The sequence below is a fragment of the Meles meles genome, chromosome 4, assembly GCF_922984935.1.
Source record: "Meles meles chromosome 4, mMelMel3.1 paternal haplotype, whole genome shotgun sequence".
Taxonomy (NCBI): domain Eukaryota; kingdom Metazoa; phylum Chordata; class Mammalia; order Carnivora; family Mustelidae; genus Meles; species Meles meles.
This window is the reverse complement of record NC_060069.1, coordinates 46,730,779-46,752,072: the sequence shown is the minus strand read 5'-3', so window position 1 is coordinate 46,752,072 and position 21,294 is coordinate 46,730,779. Positions and strand designations below refer to the sequence as shown.

At 37.8% G+C, this 21,294-nt stretch overlaps 1 protein-coding gene across 1 annotated transcript in view; it reads right to left on the bottom strand.

The window, feature by feature from the left end:
* Positions 1–21,294, bottom strand: part of ATP13A4 (ATPase 13A4) — a 126,531-nt gene that overhangs the window by 57,350 nt on the left and 47,887 nt on the right. Inside the window, exons 4-8 of the mRNA XM_046002732.1 lie at positions 17,902–17,972; positions 17,730–17,810; positions 8,454–8,523; positions 6,768–6,902; positions 3,062–3,131 (exon numbers count right to left, since the gene is read on the bottom strand). Coding sequence (XP_045858688.1) covers positions 3,062–3,131; positions 6,768–6,902; positions 8,454–8,523; positions 17,730–17,810; positions 17,902–17,972 — 427 coding nt within the window. The remainder of the gene's footprint in view (positions 1–3,061; positions 3,132–6,767; positions 6,903–8,453; positions 8,524–17,729; positions 17,811–17,901; positions 17,973–21,294) is intronic.

Genomic DNA, 21,294 nt, shown 5'->3' with positions numbered 1-21,294 from the left:
AAAACAATGTAGTTTTTGTTTTGTGTTTGTTGCTATTAATCTCTAAGGGAGACTGCCTATCTATCATGAGTTTAACATTATTTGATAAGACTGACCATATAAATTATGAGTTCCCAACAGCATTCAATTATCAAGTAGAAGAATTATATACAAAATAAAATCTAAGCAGATGTTGGAAGTCCAAGTGAATTTCAAAAACAGTTTTCTCACTGCCCAACATGTCTTCCCAATTCTGCCATTCTGTTGTCTCTTCCTCAACATACATCTAAGACCTCAGATGAAGTTTTTTATGGCCATTAATAGACAGGAAAGAATCCAAACACTTCGTGGTATTAGATCCTAGCTTAAAGAGTCCCAGAATGACTGTGGAGAAGACCATTGTCATTCTCCTTCACTGTGGGCAGAACTCCACCTATTACATTGAGTTTCCTATCGTGCCTGAAGGGAAAGATAACTAGAAGACCAGAAGTATGCTAATTTTTAGTAGGGAGCAAAGAATTGTTCTGAAAGATTGCAAGTATGTTTGTCCATTAGAAGACTCATTAATGATGTCTAGTCTGGAGAAGGCCTTTTAAACCTGGAGAAAACAAAACAAAACAACAAAATAAAACAATACACTCATGGCTATCAGCTAACCACCAAGGACTTCACCAATAGTCTCATGAAAGGAATAGGTGGCAGTGTTGCTGATTATTCATGAGTTCAAAAACATGTTCTTCTATTCACCAAAGCTAACTTGGTTATAAACCCTGCTAAGTATCCAATTTTCCAGGAGCAACCACAAAATTTTAGCAGCCGTAAGTAAATAAACCTAAGCAAACAGCCTGGGTTTTGCTACCAACTGTTAAACTGGCAACACTTGATTTGATCTGAGTATGTATTTCTCTCTCTCTCTCTCTCTCTCTCTCTCTCATGCAGGACATTTCCCTTTGTAAAGAACCCCATTTCGTGGAGGTCTGAGATAAAGTGTGAGAGGGGGGCATCTCTCTATATTTTATGTAACATTTTGATCCTGGAACCCAAATCATTTCTGCTTGGGCTACAAATTGTATAGATTTCTGTTTGCTACTTTGTGTTATAGGAAAATATCTGTTGCAGTTGTTAATTATGGCCCCGTCTCCTGGGAACCAGACAGATATGTTCATAGCGTTGGATAAAGAAAAACTAGAATTATATCCACCAGCCCATACTCATAATTACTGTCCCATTTTGAAAAATGACGATCATTTCTTGATAAAATGCATTGTTCAGACTCTTCAATCCTTTAGGAAAATTTCCTTCTTTGTACTCCCTACCCTCCTATGCAACAAAGTTGTTAAATATTGTTAAATCTGTTCAATTTAACAAATTTCCCAGATGTGTAGAATTTCCAAGCAGGGCTCCAGCTTGTAACCCTTCATATTGAGAAGGATTTGATGAACTCATTCTAGAAAGAAAATAACTCATATTTTCCTATTGTATTGTTATAAAAATATATTTTTGAATCTCAAAAAGTACCTCACCTCAGTTTATTGAATAGATATTCATTAAGAACTTACATAAGAAGCACTTATTTACATTAGGACACCACAGAAAAGCTTAATAACCTTGGGTTAGTCAAAGGTGTCTTAGATGTAGTGCAAAAAGCAAAATCCACAAAAGGAAAATTTGATAAATCGGATTTTAACAGAAGTAGAAATATCCACCCTTTGGGAGACACTGTAAAGAAAATGGAAATGATAAGTCATAGAGTGGAGAAGATCTTTACAAATCATATTTCTGATAAAGGTTTTGGATTCAGAATATAGGAAGAACTTCTTCTCAAAAGCTAATTACAGAAAACAACATAATAAGCAAAAAATTTGAAAAGACACTTCACAAAGAAGATATATAAGTAGAAAATAAGCACTTGAAAAGATGGTCAGTGCCATTAGTCATTAGGGAAATGCAAATTAAAACTACAATGACATACCACTACACATCTGTTAAAATGGCTAAAATTTTAAAAAACTGACCATACCAAGTGTAGACAAGAATGTGGAAGCACTACAATTCTCATACACTGCCAGTAAGAATGCAAAATGGTACAAACAATTTGGGAAACAGTTGGGCAGTTTCTTAAAAAGCTAAACATTTACCTGCCCCTATGACCCAGCCATTCAGCAATTATGTATTTTCCCATACAAAATGAAAGTGTACGTCTATGCAAAGACTTGAACCCAAACTTTCATTGAGACATCATTTGTAATAGCCCAATACTAGGAACAACTCAAATTTCCCATCAGTAGGTGAATGGAAATACAAGCCAATCTATCCATACACAGGGGTTCTCCTCAGGAATAAAAGAGGAATAAACTATTGACATACTTAACAAAAGGACACATTTTTAAATAGTTATGAATTTGATCCCTGTAAAATTACCCCAAAATATGTTATAAAAGACATAAAAATGCCTACCGGATAATACCATTTATATACAGTTCTAAACATGCAAAATCATTGCCTAAGGATGGGGATGGGGAGAGAGAGAGGTTGAGAAGAGGGATTACAAACAGGTACAAGGCAACCTTTGGGAGTAATGGATAGTCACCACCTTTATTGTGGTGATAGTTTCATGGATAGTTACACAGATGTACATAAGTTAAAATCTATCAAATTGTACATTTTAAATATGTTCAGTCAATTATATGTCAATTTTACCTCAGTAGAGATTTTTTAATGTTTATTTTGATTTTTTTATTTACTTGACAGACAGAGGTCACAAGTAGACAGAGAGGCAGGCAGAGAGAGAGGAGGAAGCAGGCTCCCCGCTGAGCAGAGAGCCTGATGCGGGGCTTGATCCCAGGACCCTGAGACCATGACCTGAGCCGAAGGCAGAGGCTTTAACTCACCGAGCCACCCAGATGCCCCAGTAAAGTTTTGTTTTTGTTTAAGGCGAAAATGCCTCAAGCACTTCATTCCATTAGGTAAATGTACAGAAAAAAAATGCATACGAAGATGAGAGTAGTCGAAACAGAGACAAAAATTTAAGTCCTGTTTTGATTCATATGAACACACATAGTTCTAAATTAATGAGACTTACCTTTTCTCCCACATACAGAGACTGTAATACTATTATGTGACTCAACTAGGCGGTGAAGTTTTACAGATTGCTGAAAGAGAGGAACGGAAAATAGGAAAAGGCTTATCTATTTGAAGATACATCCAAAGTATTAATTCAGTAAAGCATTAGTCTCTTTAAAGATAGAACACTGTCTTGTTCCTGACTGAATATGCTGGCTAAAAACGAAGGACTAAGTAGCCTCTCAGTCAACAGAAAAGTCATCCAGCTTGCTGTCCTGCTCACCAACAATAAGAAGTATGTGTTCTTTGGTAGAAAGGAATTTCTCAGCCTGCGCGGTTCACTCAAAGTCATTTTTGATAACCATAAATTTGTCTTTAGTTCTTTTAGTTGAGTACATCAAGAACTTTAATCATTCAAGATATGTGTTTATACCTAAATAGCTTCAAGAACTAAGCATTATTTCAGGCTTAGTTATCCCACATCAGAGTTCCTAATCTATAACTTTATAAGGAGTTTGGTGGTGCCTGTTATTTCCTCACTAGTATCTGTTGTATTAATATATGAAATACACAGGACACTGAGAGTGAATCCATAACAAGATAGAAAAGAAAGATATAATAAAATTATATTAGATTTCACATTAATTAAGAAACTGTTGTGTAAAAGAACTACCTGCTTCTAGGAGTTAAAACTCCTAATCATTTAGTGTATTCATTTTTTTATTCTGATTTTGCTATTTAAGAAACCCCTAAATCTCTGACATCAAATCATTTACAGATCTGACTAATATGCCCTAAGAATGATTAATAGAATAATATAAGGTGAAAGAGTATTCTATTGTTAACTTATTCTTTTATTCGTGTTTGCATTCACTCAACTTTTATTAAACAACCTTTATGTGCTAGGGACTATGCTAAGAGGTGGAGATGGAATGGTTAAAAAAGAAAAAAGGGTATGGTTCTTACCAGCAAGGAATTTACAACCCACCAGGAAAAATATTTTTAATCAAATAATCACAAACATAAAGGTATCATCACAATTAGTAATACAGGGGGAAAATGTGCTTTTGGAGCATATATAGCCAATGGAAGCAATAAAAATCTTCCCGAAAAAAGTGGCTTTCAATCAAATAGATTGTTGAATCTATGAATGTCAAACTCAAAAGAAATATTTGGATTTGAAATATTTATAAATTTAAAAGTCACTTTAGAATTCATTGGTATACAGCTATAAGAATAAGGAAGAATCTCTTAATATAGTCACATGAAAAGGCCAACGAGACATAGTGTTAGTAGAAGCAATAATAAAACTAGGTAGGAAATGATATAATGATGCTACCTGATGCTAATATAATGATGCTATAGTTTGCATATTGTTTTGATGTTGAGACACTCCTCCCCAAGGAAAAGCCAGGTAGAGGAGGAGGAACTATAAAAAGAGATTGAGAAAGAACTGCTAGAGAGGATGAGAATGTGTGTCTCTGAAGCCTAAGGGAAAGAGCGTTTCAGAAAGAAGCAATGGAGCAGTTAACTGTCAAATGCAAGGGAGAGGGTTAGCGAAAGCTGCAATGCGGAAAAAAAATGTCCACTGTGGGAGGGGGACTATAAAATCAGCAAACAAAAGACTGACAATCCAATAAAAATTAATGGAGGACATGAATACAGTTCACAGTGGAAAAATACAAACAGCTTAGGACATGAGCAAGGGCTCCACTCATAATGGAAAACATGCTGTTAAAGTTATGGGATTCTATTTTCACTTATACTAGCAAAGATAAGGAAAACCAACACTCGTCTACTATTGGGAGGAGTGTAAATTAGTATTCCTTGTTTAAGAAGCATTTTGAGCACATCTATTGAAATAATATATCTAGTTTATAATTATAATTTCAAGTATAGAAATTTTATATCTCCATACAAGTCATATATAAGTGGACATATATACCTGTTATATACATAACTACATGTAATATAAATTGTGCATACTCATCACTTATATATATTTATAAACATACATATATGTGGAGGTGTGAACAGGTATATGTGCAAGAATTGTCATTATTTTAATAGCAAAAGACTAGAAATGATCTAAATATCCAACAGCATAATTGGTTTAAAAATTATGGTACATCTAGAGAAAACACATTTGTGCAGATTTGGAATATTTAAGATATATTGGGTGAAAAATGCAAGTGCAGAACAGTGTGCATAGTGTATTTCCATTTGTGTGAAACAAATTAGTGTTTAATACTGCTAAACATTATAGGGGCACCTGGGTGGCTCAGTGGTTTAAGCTGCTACCTTCGGCTCAGGTCATGATCTCAGGGTCCTGGGATCGAGTCCCGCATCAGGCTCTCTGCTCGGCAGGGAGCCTGCTTCCCTCTCGCTCTTTCTGCCTGCCTCTCTGCCTACTTGTGATCTCTCTCTGTCAAATTAAAAAAAAAAAAATCTTTGAAAAAAAAATACTGCTAAACATTATAGAACATTTGGACCCAGTGGATGCCTTCAGAAAGGGGATCTGGATGCTGGGAGAACCAAGGTCGGAGGGATATTTATTTTTTATTTACACTGTATTGTTATATTTGAGTCTTTTAAAAATTATGTCCATGTATAACTCCTTCTACTAAGAAAAAAATAACTAGTTTAAAAAAGGAATTTTAAAAAGAAAAATTTAAAACTACCTATGGCCTTAGGATTATAGTGGTGACTTTAACAAGAGTTTTTTTTAATGGAGTCACAAAAGTGAAAATCAGGTCAGTATAGCGAAAAGTGAGAGGAAGATGAGTAAGTCATAAAAGCATGCACAAAGAAGTTTTCCTATAAAACGAAGAAGAAAGGCTGAGTAGTAGCTAAATGTAGAAGATTTGTCAAGAGAAGGGATTGTTACTTGTTTAATGCTGATAGAAAGGCCCTTGGGGGAGTGATTGAGGAGGTCATTCAGTGACCGCATAAGTACCCTGAGCAGATGGAAAAGGATGCTATTGCAAGCACAGGCAGAGGAACCTTTCTACTCTGTAATAAGAGGGCAGGGCAGAAGGGAGGCAGAGACAGGGTCATTTGGGAGTTGGTGGTTGGGGAGTTGAGCAAATTCCTGTCTTATAGTTTCTATCTTCTTTGTGGAACAAGTGTGAGAGTATCTGCTGAATTAGCGAAGTGGAATAAGAGCAATTGGGCATCTCATAAAAAGTGAGGAGAGTTTGGTTTGAAACCTGACTTTTGAGAATGGGAGACTGGGATCAACCAATCTCTTCTACATGACTTTTTCTCAAAAGCACTTAGACCCCTTGATGTGGGCATAAAGAAAGCCAAGTGTTGGACTCAGGCTTTCACAAATAAGTACCAACCAAACAAAATGGGCAAAAGAGTCGTTATTAAATAGACTCTTCCAACTTCCACCCTCTTCCACCACCTTCAGGATCTAACAGTGTTCTCTGCATATATTTTTTCATTTGTTCACAATTCATAGAATTTGTATCTTCTGGCTGTTCAGCCTGAATAAACTAAAGAGGGGAAAACATAACTTGGAAGGTTAGGAATTGGGATGTGAGAGAAGGAAAAGGAATAACATTATTCGGCCTAAGTACTTGTGTTAGATATTCACAAACTTGGTCTCATTTGTTGTAGAGTCCGCAATGACTATTTCCTGATTCTTCTTTCTAACAAAATTTCAATAAAGTTCCTACTGATCCCTTTCTGTGGCCACAAGATAGGTGGAAAAAACTTACCTCTCTGAGATCATAGACCGCCAAAGCTATGGACATGATGGACATAATTATGATAGCAAAAGCATATTCTTTATAGTCTTCACTAAACCACAAACAGACACTGAAGAGTTGAAATATGTAAAATGGATTTAAAACCTGATGGCAGGAAAACAGGAAGACAAAGGGAATAATAAGTCTTCACATCAGCTATTCATTGACTTGTTTGCTTTCATAAATCACCCTATACAATATTCTCATTCTTATTATATTTATTCAGCAATTGTCATATGCCAGACACTGCACTAAGCAACTTTACCTGAATTTTCTCTTTTAATTTCCATAATTACCTTATTACCCAGAAGCTATTACTTATCACCATTAAAAAGATGGAGAAGCTGAGTCTTAGACCTTGACAAACTTTCTCAAGGTCATGCAGCTGCAATAGCCACAGATTAGGGCTTGAACCCAGGCAATCTGGCCCTGGAGCACTTACTTTAAATCACTTGTTAACCTTATCATTTACAAAGTAGTGTCTCATGGATCCTCATACTGACCATCGCAACGGTGTGGGGTGTGAATATTACCAGGTCCTGTTTACATGTACTGGCCATAAAAAGGCTGAAGTTAAGACTTCAGGTTTACAAAGTTAAAATGTTCTCAAGTCTGTTTTTCTTTCTTATGACACACCATCTACAGTCTTCAAAGCCATCAAAATACCTTAGATTAATGGCTAAGTTGAAGACCACAATTGCTCATAAGTAGAGAGCCAAGCTGAAAGTGGGAAACTGTCACTGAATATCTAGAACACTGTGGAGAAAGGAGAGGCTAACTCCAACAGTCGTTAGCCTGTTTTGGTTTAAGACTTTTTGTGCCCTTACTCCAATACTCTCTAGTTGATTCCCATTTGTTTAGGATGGGAACATTATTCCTTGACTCTGGTTAGGGAAGGAACACACAGAAACATTTCCTTTCAGTTTCTTTTGCTTCCTTCCATTCCTGAAAGAAAACTTGCTAGAAATATTCAGAAAATACTTTGAATTTAGTATGTTTTCTATAAAGGAAGTAGTGAAGTGCAGGAAAAGACCCAGAGTACAGCTGTACGGTTATAGTTTCATAATAATCATGGCTAAATGAAAAATAAGCTCAGTAGTAGATTCAAAGAAGAAAAATTCAACTCATTAAATGATGTTCAAGTCCTTTTTTTCCTCCCACACAGACATTGAGATGGAGAAAACTAGTAAGTCCAAGCAGATGTTTTTCTTCCTATAATTTTAGATGTTGAGGAAATTGTATATTATTGCTCATAAGAAAAGTTCTTATTTTTTAAAATTTTTAATTATTATTTCAGTTTCATAAATTTGAGACAGACTAAGAAACATTGGATTAAAAAGAAAAGAAAGAGAAGAAATGTATGTTTATCCAGTTATAAAAGGATAAGTGGATACATCAGCATCATATCTTATACTGTATCAGGCAACATGTACAAAAGATGGTCTCCAAGAAAAAGAGTAGAAGAGAGATATGAAGAAACTATACTTTGTATTTTTTTAAATATCCCAAATTACAGTTATGTATTGACAACTAGCATTCTTGACCTTGATTTTTTAAATATCCCAAATTGCAGTTATGTATTGACAACTAGCATTCTTGATCTTAGAACTGAACTCCTTTATTCTCTAGCCAGAATGAAGAGAAAGTACTGATTACCTCCTTGATGAGTAGTTTCCAAATTGGTGTGATTTCAACATCAATAGTATTAGGCCCACATATTAACCTCCTACAGAGAAAGATCAGAGATCAGTTAGTTATTAATAATAAAAATGAAACCCACATTTTACTTGTTCAAAAAAGTTCTTTTCACTCTCTCACAATCAATAAAAGCCCCCCTTGTTACATAATGTCCTCATCCTTTTCAAAATAACTGAGGAAGGGGAAAGTTCCCAAGGCCAAAAACAATAAACTTGATCTTTTTGCATCTGTTGAATTGACTCTTCCTCGGGTCTAAATATTTCCCTGATGTCAATTTGGGTATTTAATTTAGCCATTGCCTCATTAAAGTAGTTTCAAGATTGGCACTCTCTCAACTCTGTCCCCAACTTTGGCTCTGTGGATGTGGGATGGAGGGATAATTACAAGAAAATCATTTTACCTTCCTACACCTATTCAGCTCTGGGAATCTGCAGAATTTGTTTTAAGAAAAGATGTTGGGGACATTAGGCTGTAGGCAAGATAGCAGAGGAGTAGGAAATGTAAATATCATCAGGTCCCAGGAGTTCAACTAAATAGTTATCAAACCATTCTGAACACCTACAAACTCAACAAGAGATTGAAGAGAAGAAGAGCAGGAATTCTAGGAACAGAAAATTGAGCACTTTCTGGAAGGTGGGACGTGTGGAGAAGTGAATCCAAAGCAACATACGGGAAGACATCCACAGACCATGGAGGGAGGGGCCTTCTCCTGGGAAGTGAGAGAGCAGTGGAGCACAAAATCGGAACTTTTAGAAGTCTGCTTCCCTGAAGGACATCCCTCCAGAAGCTAAGAAGAGAGTGGAGCCCTCATGGGGACAATGTGGTCTCAGAACCCTCAGGGTCACAGAGAGACTGGGGGTGTCTGAGTGTGGCAGAGCCTCCAGGCATTGGAGCAGGGAAGCCAGCTGCAGAGATGGAGACAAGGAGTGGTCTCTCAGCTCGAGTTTACCTTAAACTATGATCCAAGGCACAGTTGGGCCACTGCTCTTCAAGCAGGGATCCCACAAATGGCAGATCTGGAGAGACCCCCTCCTTCCTCCTCTGAGAGGAGCAGTGCAGGAGTGCACTGTAGGAATCTGCTGGGTTTGGAGACTCCAAACCGGGTTGTGCACCATAGATAGAAATGCTCAGTCACAGGTCAGGTTAGTACGGAGCCTGGCCGGGGACCTGGGAGAGGGAGTGATTGACTGCTTTTCTCTGAGGGTGCACTGAGAAGTGGGGCCCTGAGCTCTCTGCTCCTCAGGGCTGGAGATTGGGAGGTTGACATTTTCATTCCCATCCTTCAAAGCTCTATGGAAAGCATTCAGGGAGCAAAAGCTACCAAGAGGGGTGCCAGGGTGGCTCAGTGGGTTAAGCCTCTGCCTTCAGCTCAGGTCATGATCCCAAGGTCCTGGGATCAAGCCCTGCATCAGGGTCTCTGCTCAGCGGGGAGCCTGCTTCCCTCTCTGTCTCTGCCTGCTGCTCTGCCTACTTGTGATCTCTCGCTCTGTCCAATAAATAAATAAAATATTAAGGAAAAAAAAAGCTACTGAGAGTGAACTGAAGGAACAGATTGCTTAGCCTGGCCCCTGGCAAGGGCAATGCAATTCTGCCTCAGCAAAGACATTTGAGAATCACTACAACAGGCCCCTCCCCCAGAATATCAACAAGAACATCCAGCCAAGACCAAGTTCACTGATCAATGAGAACTGCAGAATGCCAGAGCTAGGGAAAAGCAACACATAGAATTGATGGCTTTTTTCCCCATGATTCTTTAGTCTTTCAAAGTTAAATTTTTAAAAATTCTTTTCTTATTCTATTTTTTGAATTTTTCTCTTTCTTATTTTTACATTTTTTCCCATTTTATTTATTTTTTCAGCGTAACAGTATTCATTCTTTTTGCACAACACCCAGTGCTCCATGCAAAACGTGCCCTCCCCATTACCCACCACCTGTTCCCCCAACCTCCCACCCCTGACCCTTCAAAACCCTCAGGTTGCCCCAACCTCCCACCCCTGACCCTTCAAAACCCTCAGGTTGTTTTTCAGAGTCCATAGTCTCTTATGGTTTGCCTCCCCTCCCCAATGTCCATAGCCCGCTCCCCCTCTCCCAATCCCACCTCCCCCCAGCAACTTAGTGAAATAAGTCAATCGGAGAAAGACAACTATCATATGATCTCCCTGATATGAGGACATGGAGAAGCAACATGGGGGGGTAGGGGGATAGGAGAAGAATAAATGAAACAAGATGGGATTGGGAGGGAGACAAACCATAAATGACTCTTAATCTTATTTTTACATTTTTTAACTATTTTATCTTATCAATACCTTTTAAAAATCTTTTTAAATTTTCATTGTTATAGTCATACTTTATCCCTTCATTGTATTTAACCTTAATTTTTGTACACATATAAGTATTTTTTTTCTTTAAAATTTTGGGATACAGTTTCTTCTAATAGATCAATATATACCCAAATCTAGCACATGGCTTTGTTCTAGTCTCCATCCTGATCACATTCTTTCCTCTTTTTTCTTTTGTTTTAAACTAACTTCTTATCTTATCAGCTCCTTTTTTAGAATCCTTTTTAATTTTCATCTTTATAGTCATATTCCATCCCTTCATTGTGTTTACCTTATTTTTGTGTATAGATAAGTTTTTCTTTCTTTAAAATTTTGGGAGGTAGTTTCTTCTAAGAGACCAAAATACACCCAAAATCAACTGTGTGGCTCTATTCTATTCACCAGTCCAATACATATACATATATATTTTTTTCTTTTTTCCCCCCTTTCTTCTCCCCACAGTTTTGGATTCCTTCTGATTTGGTTAATGTATATTTTTCTGGGGTCATTGCTACCATTTTAGCCTTTTGTTTTCTCATTCATCTGTTCTTATCTGGATAAAATGACAAGGGGGAAAAACTCACCACAAAAAAAAAGAACAAGAGGAAGTACCGATAGTTAGGGACCTAATCAATACAGACATTAATAATATGTCAGAACTAGAGTTAAGAATGATGATTATCAAAGTGCTAGCTGGGCAAGAAAGAAGCATGGAAGATATTAGAGAATCCCTTTCTGGAGAAATAAAATCCTTTTCTGGAGAAATAAAAGAACTAAAACCTAACCAAGTTGAAATTTTGAAAAAAAGGTATTAATGAGGTGCTATACAAAATGGAGGCTCTTACTGCTAGGATAAATGAGGTAGAAGAGAGAATTAGTGATATAGAAGACCAAATAATAGAGAATAAAGGAGCTGAGCAGAAGAGAGACAGACAACCACTGGACCATAAGGGGAGAATTCAAGAGATAAGTGATACCATTAGACAAAACAATATTAGAATAATTGGGATTCCAGAAGAAGAAGAAGAAAGAGAGAGAGGGGCAGAAAGTATATTGGAGCATATTATAGCATAGAATTTCCCTAATTTGGCAAAGGGAACAAGCATCAGAATCTAGGAGGCACAGAGAATGCCCCCTCAAAATCCATAAAAATATGTCCACACCCCATCATCTAAAAGTGAAACTTACCAGTCTCAGTGACAAAGAGAAAATCCTGAAAGCAGCTCAGGACAAGAGGTCTATAACATACATTGGTGGAATTATTAGATTGACAGCAGACCTATCCACACAGAGACCTGGCAGGCCAGAAAGGGCTGGCATGATATATTCAGAGCACTAAATGAGAAAAATATGCAGCCAAGAATACAATATCCAGCCAGGCTGTCATTGAAAATAGAAGGAGAGATAAAAAGCATTCAGGACAAACAAAAATTAAAAGAATTTGCAAATAATAAACTAGCCCTACAGGAAATATTGAAAGGCATCCTCTAGGCAAAAAGAGAGCCTAAAAGTAACAGGCCAGAAAGGAACAGAGACAATATACAGTAACAGTTACCTTACAGGCAATACAATGGCACTAAATTCATATCTTTTAATAGTTACCCTGAATGTAAATGAGCCAAATGCCACAATCAAAAGACACAGGGCATCAGAATGGATAAAAAACAAGACCCATCAATATTCAATCTACAAGAAACTCATTTTAGACCCAAAGACACCTCCAGATTTAAAGTGAGGGGGTGGAAAGCAATTTACCATGCTAATGAACATCAAAAGAAAGCTGGAGTGGCAATCATTATATCAGATACATTATATTTTAAGCCAAAGACTATTATAAGAGATGAGGAAGGACACTATATCATCCTCAAAAGGTCTGTCCAACAAGATCTAATTATTTTAAATACCTATGCCCCTAACATGGGAGCAGCCAACTATATAAACCAATTAATAACAAAATCAAAGAAACACATCAACAATAATACAATAATAGTAGGGGATTTTAACACCCCCCATCACTGAAATGGACAGATCGTCTAAGCAAAAGATCAACAAGGAAATAAAAGCTTTAAATGACACACTGGACAAGATGAACATTACAGATATATTTAGAACATTCCATCCCAAAACAACAGAATACACATTCTTCTCTAGTACACATGGAACTTCTCCAGAATAGACCACATCCTGGGTTCCAAATCAGGTCTCAACCATTAACAAAAGATTGGGATCATTTCCTGCATATTGTCAGACCACAATGCTTTGAAACTAGAACTCAATCACAAGAGAAAAGTTGGAAAGAACTCAAATACATGGAGGCTAAAGAACATCCTACTAAGGAATGGATGGGTCAACCGGGAAATTAAAGGAGAATTTTAAAAATTCATGGGAACAAATGTAAATGAAAGCACAACTATTCAAAATCTTTGGGACACAGCAAAGGCAATCCTGAAAGGAAAGTATATAGCAATACAAGACTTTCTCAAGAAACAAGGAAGGTCTCAAGTACACAACCTAACCCTACACCTAAAGATACTGGAAAAAGAACACCAAAGAAACCCTAAACCCAGCAGAAGAATAGAAATAATAAAGATCAGAGAAGAAACCAATGAAATAGAAACAAAAAGAACAGTAGAAAAAAATTAACAAAACTAGGAGCTTGTTCTTTGAAAGAATTAAGAGTGATAAATCCCTGGCCACACTTATCAAAAAGAAAAGAGAAAGGACCCAAATTAATAAAACCATAAATGAAAGAGGACAGACACAACCAATACCAAAGAAATACAAACAATTATAAGAACATATTATAAGCAACTATACACCAGCAAATTTGACAATCTGGAAGAAATGAATGCATTCCTAGAGACATATAAACTACAAAAACTGAACCAGGAAGAAGTAGAAAACCCAAACAGACCCATAACCAGTAAGGAGATTGAAGCAGTTATTAAAAATCTCCCAATGAATAAGAGCCCAGGGCCAGAGGGCTTCCAGGGGAATTCTACCAAACATTTAAAGAAGAATTAATACCTATTCTTCTGAAACTGTTCCAAAAAATAGAAATGGAAGGAAAACTTCTAAACTCCTTTAATTTTGTTTTAAAGAATTTAAAGAGAGAGAGATCACAAGTAGGCAGAAAGGCAGGCAGAGAGAGAGGTGGGGGAAGCAGGCTCCCCACTGAGCAGAGAGCCAGATGTGGGGTTCAATCCCAGGACCCTGAGATCATAACCTGAGCCGAAGGCAAAAGCTTAAACCACTGAGCCACCCAGGCGCCCCTAAACTTCTTTTATGAGGCCAACATTACTTTGATCCCAAAACCAGAAAAAGACCCCGTCAAAAAGGGGAATTACAGACCAATACCCTGACGAATACAGATGCAAAAATTCTCACCAAAATACTAGCCAATAGGATCCATCAGTACATTAAAAGGATTATTTACACCAACCAAGTGAGATTTATTCCTGGGCTGCAAGTTTCGTTCAACATCCACGAATCAGTCAATGTGATACAATACATTAATAAAAGAAAGAACAAGAACCATATGATACTCTCGATAGATGCTGAAAAAGTATTTCACAAAATACAACATCTTTTCTTGATCAAAACTCTTCACAGTGTAGGGATAGAGTGTACATACCTCAATATCATCAAAGCCATCTACGAAAAACCCACAACAAATACCATTGTCAATGGGGAAGAACTGAGAGCTTTCCCCTAATGTCAGGAACATGGCATGAATGTCCAATATCACCACTGCTATTCAACATAGTACTAGAATTTCTAGCCTCAGCAATCAGATAACAAAAAGAAATAAAAGGCATCCGAATTGGCACAGAAGTCAAACTCTCACTCTTTGCAGATGAAATGTTACTTTATGTGGAAAACCCAAAAGACTCCACTCCAAAACTGCTAGAACTTGTACAGGAATTCAGTAAAGTGTCAGGATATAAAATCAATGCACAGAAATCAGTTGCATTTCTATACACTAATAACAAGACAGAAGACAGAGAAATTAAGGGACTGATCCCATTTATAATTGCACCCAAAACCATAAGATACCTAGGAATAAACCTAACCAAAGAAGCAAAGAATCTGTACTCAGAAAACTATAAAGTAAACATGAAAGAAATTGAGGAAGACACAAAGAAATGGAAAAGCATTCCATGCTCATGCACTGCAAAAACAAATATTGTGAAACTGTCTATGCTACCTAAAACAATCTACACATTTATTGCAATCCCTATCAAAATACCAACCTTTTTTTTTTCCAAAGAAATGGAACAACTAATCCTAAAATTTATATGGAACCAGAAAAGACCCTGAATAGCCAGAGGAATGTTGAAAAAGGAAACCAAAGTTGGTGGCATCACAATTCCAGACTTAAAGCTCTAGTACAAAGCTGTAGACATCAAGACAGTATGGTACTGGCACAAAAACAGGCACATAGATCAGTGGAAGAGAATAGAGAGCCCAGAAATGGACCCTCAACTCTATGGTCAACTAGTTTTCAACAAAGCAGGAAAGAATGTACAATGGAAAAAAGACATTCCCTTCAACAAATGGTGTTGGGAAAATTGGACAGCCACATGCAAAAGAATGAAACTGGACCATTTTGTGTGTGGACACCACACACAAAAATAGACTCAAAATGGATGAAAGACCTCAATGTGAGAAAGGAATCCATCAAATTCCTTGAGAAGAACACAGGCAGCAACCTCTTTGACCTCAGCAGCAGCAACTTCTTCCTAGAAACATCACCAAAGGCTTGGGAAGCAGGGGCAAAAATGAACTATTAGGACTTCATCAAGATCAAAAGCTTTTGCACAGCAAAGGAAACAGTCAACAAAATCAAAAGACAAATGACAAAATGGAAGAAGATATTTGCAAATGACATATCAGATAACGGGCTAGTATCCAAAATCTATAATGAACTTATCAAACTCGACACCCAAAGAACAAAGAATCCGATCAAGAAATGGGCAAAAGACATGAACAGACATTTCTGCAAAGAAGACATCCAAATGGACAACAGACACATGAAAAAGTGCTCAACATCATTCGGCATCAGGGAAATACAAATCAAAACCACAGTGAGGTACCACCTCACACCAGTCAGAACAGCTAAAATTAACAAGTTAAGAAATGACAGATGTTGGCAAAGATGCAGAGAAAGGGGAACACTCCTACACCGTTGGTGGGAATGCAAGCTCATGCAGCCACTCTGGAAAACAGTATGGAGGTTCCTCAAAAGGTTGAAAATAGAGCTACCCTACAATCCAGCAATCACACTACTAAGTATTTACCCTAAAGATAACAAATGTAGGGATCCAAAGGGGCACGTGCAAAAAAATACTTCTAGCAGCAATGTCCACAATAGACAAACTACGGAAAAAACATAGATGTCCATCAGCAGATGAAGGGATAAAGACAATGTAGTGTATATATACAATGGACCATTATGCAACCATCAAAAAAATGAAATCTTGCATTTGCAATGATGTGGATGAAACTAGAGGGTATTATTTAAGCAAAATAAGTCAATCAGAGAAAGCCAATTATCATATAATCTCTCTCATATGAGGAATTTGAGAGACAGGGCAGGGGGTCGTGGGGGATAGGGAGGGAAAAAATGAAACAAGATGGGATCAGGAGGGAGATCAACCATAAGAGACTCTTAATCTCAGGAAAAAAATGAGGGTTACTGGGGGGTTGGGTGGGTGGCAGAGGGATAGGGTAGCTTGGTTATGGACATTGGGGAGGGTATGTGTTATGGTGAGTGCTGTGAAATGTGTAAGTAAGCCTGATGATTCACAGACCTACACCCGTGGGGGAAATAATACATTATATGTTAATAAAAAATAAAAAAATAAATTTAAAAAAGAAAGAAAAGTTATTAGAATCTCAAAAATAGCTCTCACACAGTTATATAGCTCTTTAATTGAAAACCTAGAGCTATGTATCTCTGATTATGCAGAGCAATGACCGTTTAAGAGTTATTTTGCTGTTGGGAATACCAACCACTCTCTCCTTGCCTTCTATATAGACTTTCAGATCAAATAGTTTGGGCAAATACATTAGAGCAGTGCCTCCTGAACTTTAATGTTCATACAGATTACTTCATGATCTTGTTAATGTGAAGACTCTAATTCAATAAGGATGATGCATGGTCTAAGATTCTGCATTTCTTTTTTTTTTTTTTAAGATTTTATTTATTTATTTGACAAAGAGAGAGAGATCACAAGCAAGGGGAGCAGCAGAGAGGAGTGGGAGAATCAGGCTTCCCACTGAGCAGGAGCCTGATGCAGGACTTGATCCCAGGACCCTGAGATCATGACCTGAGCTGGAGGAAGATGCTTATCCAACTGAATCACCCAGGTGCCCCCAGATTCTGAATTTCTAACAAGTTTCTAGGTGATGCTGATGCTAAGGCTCTAGGTCCCTCCAATTACTAAGAAACAGGGTGGAGGAGAATGTGAGAATCATAGAAACTTAGGAGCAGCAAGAACTTTATCGAATCCTCCTTGCCTAGTTAATAATTAAGCAACCAAATCCCAGAGATGAGAGGTTACCGGCTCAAAACCACACAGTGATATTTTGAGAGATTCTAAACATTCCACACTGTGCCCTTCCTCTTCTTCTTTCACCTCCCATCTCTGTGACCTTGTTTGGGCCATCATACTTCGGTGAGTCTCAGATTTCTCATGTGTTACACTGGGAGGATAAGGACATTTGTTCTACCTCCCCCACAAGGTTGCTCTAATGAAGTGAAATAATATATGTGCATGCATTTAATTTAACCATACTGAATAGAGCATTACAAGGTTTTCTGATATTGACCAGCGAAGATAACTATGCATTGGGCTATTTGCTAATGGTAACTGTCCTTTGGAGCGGATGTAGATAATAGGAGGCATGGTACCTAATCTCTTGTTCTTCTTTTGTTAGACCTGATCCAAATTTTAGATGTATCTTGGCAGAACTGAGCCAGTCTTCCAAACAACTGAAATAACAATAATGAGAAAGACATATTTAGAAATAATATTTTTGAGATAATTTTCTCTCTTTTGAATGAAACTTCCAAAACAACTTACCCAATTTTCTGGAACTGTCCTTCTAAGTTGTTCCAAACATATCTTATTTTCTGCACTTTTATGCATCTCACCTGCAAAAGAAAAGTACTAAGAAAGTCTCTAGTTTAAGAATTTATACATACATAGCAGTTCAGTAGCCAAAGAAGCATCTGGGGAAGAAGCAAGGATAGAGCCCTAATATACTTAAAATGATCCTTTCCTAACTTACCCCAACCTTCCCTAATAACACAAGTGGCCTTCTTTATTAGAAGTTATCATTCAGTCAGTGTGTATCATGGGCCTACTATATGGATAAGCATGTGACTAAAACTTAGTCTCTGCATTCCACTATGTGATAACCCAACAAGGGAAGAAAATGTTACAAATGAGAAAACTAGGGACACCTGCGTGGTGTAGTCGGTTAAGTGGCCGATTCTTGGTTTTGGCTCAGGGCGCGATCTCCAGGACCCCGATCTCAGGATTGTGAGGTGGTGGAGTCCTGGGTAGAGCTCTGCACTGAGCTTGGAGTCTACTTGAGATTCCTCTCCTTCTGACCCTCCTTCTCCTGCTCATATATTCCCTCTTTCTCTCTTTCCCTCTCACAAATAAATAAATAAAACTCAATCTCAAAAAAACAGAGAGAGAAAACTATACCATACAGTCAAACATATACATGCCAAAGAAATAAAAATACAATAAAGTAAAATTTGTAGTACTGAAATGTAGAAATATAGAAAGGACGGATGTCTGAAGGCATCATGGAGGAGATGACATCCGAGATGCAGCCCTGAAGGGTTGGAAGACTTTTGCTCAGATGAGAAGGAAAGAGGGCATTTCAAAGAGATTATGCACAAGTTAGTCATGGGGAGGGACAAATGAGTGGGCCCATTTGACTACAGACTGGAGAATGAGGCTAGAAAGATAAAGATAAATAAATAAAGAGCATACAGCCTTAAATGCTAGGATGAGGTATCTAGGGCATTTTCTTGTAGGCAATGGACTTGTAGAAAGACTATAGAGGAGACAATGACAAAGATTAGACAGAAAGCAGGTTCTAGAAGACAGTGAGCAGGCTATTGCAAGAAAATGTGCTCCAGGAAGTGAGGGTCTGAGGGCGTGGGCAATAAGAAGGGAAAGTAAGGTTCATGCTGATGGCAATTAGGCATTCTTGTTTCTGAATTTCTTTAAGCAACTTTATACGCACATCTGAATCTCTGTCACCTAGTGATTTAACTGATGCAACTGAGCACAAAGCGAGACTGTCATATGGTTATAGAGCCATGCTTATAAGCTCATTTTGTCCAGAATTACCTAGGAAGCTTTAAAATATACTAATGCCGGGTTCCACCCCCAGGTGATTCCTATTTCATTTGTCTGGGTTGCAACCTGGCCATAAATAGTCTTAAATTTTCTTCAGATAGTTCTAATGTGCAAAGTTGAGAAACGGTATTCTTCCTTTTACAGTTTCTCTGATAATTGTGTCCTTGAGAAATTCAAGTAAATTTTTCTACGCCTAAGTTTCCCCATGAATAAATTGAGGCAATTGAGCCGATTATCCACTGCAGCTCTTCTGAGTATGTTCTATACCCATGAATAGGATAGTCCATATAAAGGTTAGATAAATTCTAGAACTGGGTAGAGCATATAGCTGAAATATAATAAGGGTCCAACACTTTTTTTTTTAAATAAGTGAATGAATGCTTTGTACAACCACATGACAACTAGAAATAGAGGTTATTCCCTAAGCTTCAACACCTGGGTTACACTAAATGAATCTCAACACTGTTCGATAAATATATGTGTGTGCACATGGATGTGCACGAGCACACACACACACACACACACACACACACACACATACATTCGTAGTTACCCAGTAAGAGTGTTAAATGCTGTATGTTTTACTTTACAGAATGGACTTATTTCAGCAAGACTGGTTGCAAAATAACTTTTAATTAATTTATTTTTTCAGCATAACAGTATTCATTGTTTTTGCACAACACCCAGTGCTCCATGCAGTACATGCCCTCCCTATTACCCACCACCTGTTCCCCCAACCTCCCACCCCTGACCCTTCAAAACCCTCAGGTTGTTTTTCAGAGTCCATAGTCTCTTATGGTTCGTCTCCCCTTCCAATTTTTTTTTTATAAACATATAATGTATTTTTATCCCCAGGGGTACAGGTCTGTGAATCGCCAGGTTTACAAGGTTGCAAAATAACTTTAAAAAATAAATCCTATTTTCCAATTGATTTTCAGTCTATAAAGTTAGAGTGCACCGCCACTGGGAGGGATTCTTCCTTCACAAGCTTCAAGACAGAGTAAAGAAAAAGTGTGTGAAGGCGGTCATGGCCCACATTGGGACTTCACGCTTCCTGCCTCACACTTGCCGTTCCTGTTCAGTCCCTGTAATTCTGTAAGCAGAGCTGGACTGTACTCACAGTTACTGTCTGTTGAGGACTTGGGGGCCTTTCACACATTCTCTTTAGTTTTGTTCATCATCCTCTGGCACAACAGGCATTACTTTCACCTTTACTCCATCCTTCATCCCTGAAGTTCATTTTGATTAAATCATTTGCCCAAGAACACACCTATTAAGAAGCCAGGGTCAAAATTGAACTCAAACCCATCTGGCTCCAAAGTCCAGTCTCTCAAGGGATATAATGTTCAAACAAGTCTCAGAAGAAGTTCTGAAAAATCCCATCACTGCCAAAATTCAAGCTGAAGAAAGTGAGGGTTGCCTCCTTTATTAATTCCCTAGGTTCAAAATTCTGAGTTAGAACATGTTTAAAGGGCAAGCTGTGGGAGAATGTGAGGCCCCTGCTCCATTAGGGAGCCTAAATCCACACTGAGATTGAGAAGCTAATAAAATATAATAGACACAGAACTTTAACAGGTGAAGGCAGCAATAATGGAGAATAAAGAGGTTACTGGTAAATTTTACCTCAGGCCAGAAAATAGAAAGCTCCATTATCTCCTGATAATTTCTTGAGTCCATTCCTCATAGAGTGAGAAGAATGATCCCATCAAAGACCTTTCAAATATGTTTAACATTTCCCTAGCAGGAATCATCTCTGCCTGGAGTCTCTCTGCTTCCCTTATCCCCTTCAGAGGCTCTGGACACAAGTAAGAGGATGTGAAGTACAATATTTGCATGGGGTGGAGTTTATTTGCCCATTTCCTGGAACTTCAGACCAGGAAATCGTAATTAGGACATCAGGGGTATGCGGTGGGGTGATTGTCATCTTTCCGCTCAGAACCAGGAACCTTGCCTTTCCCCAGGCTTCCTGCTCCTCATTTCTTGTTGAAACACGTTGTGAGAGCATCCTGTTTAACAGGTTAAGCACTGGGTTTTCCTTTTGCCTGTGATCCTTAGAGTCTCTCTTGGCCTGCATTTGTAAGCCTGACAGAGCTC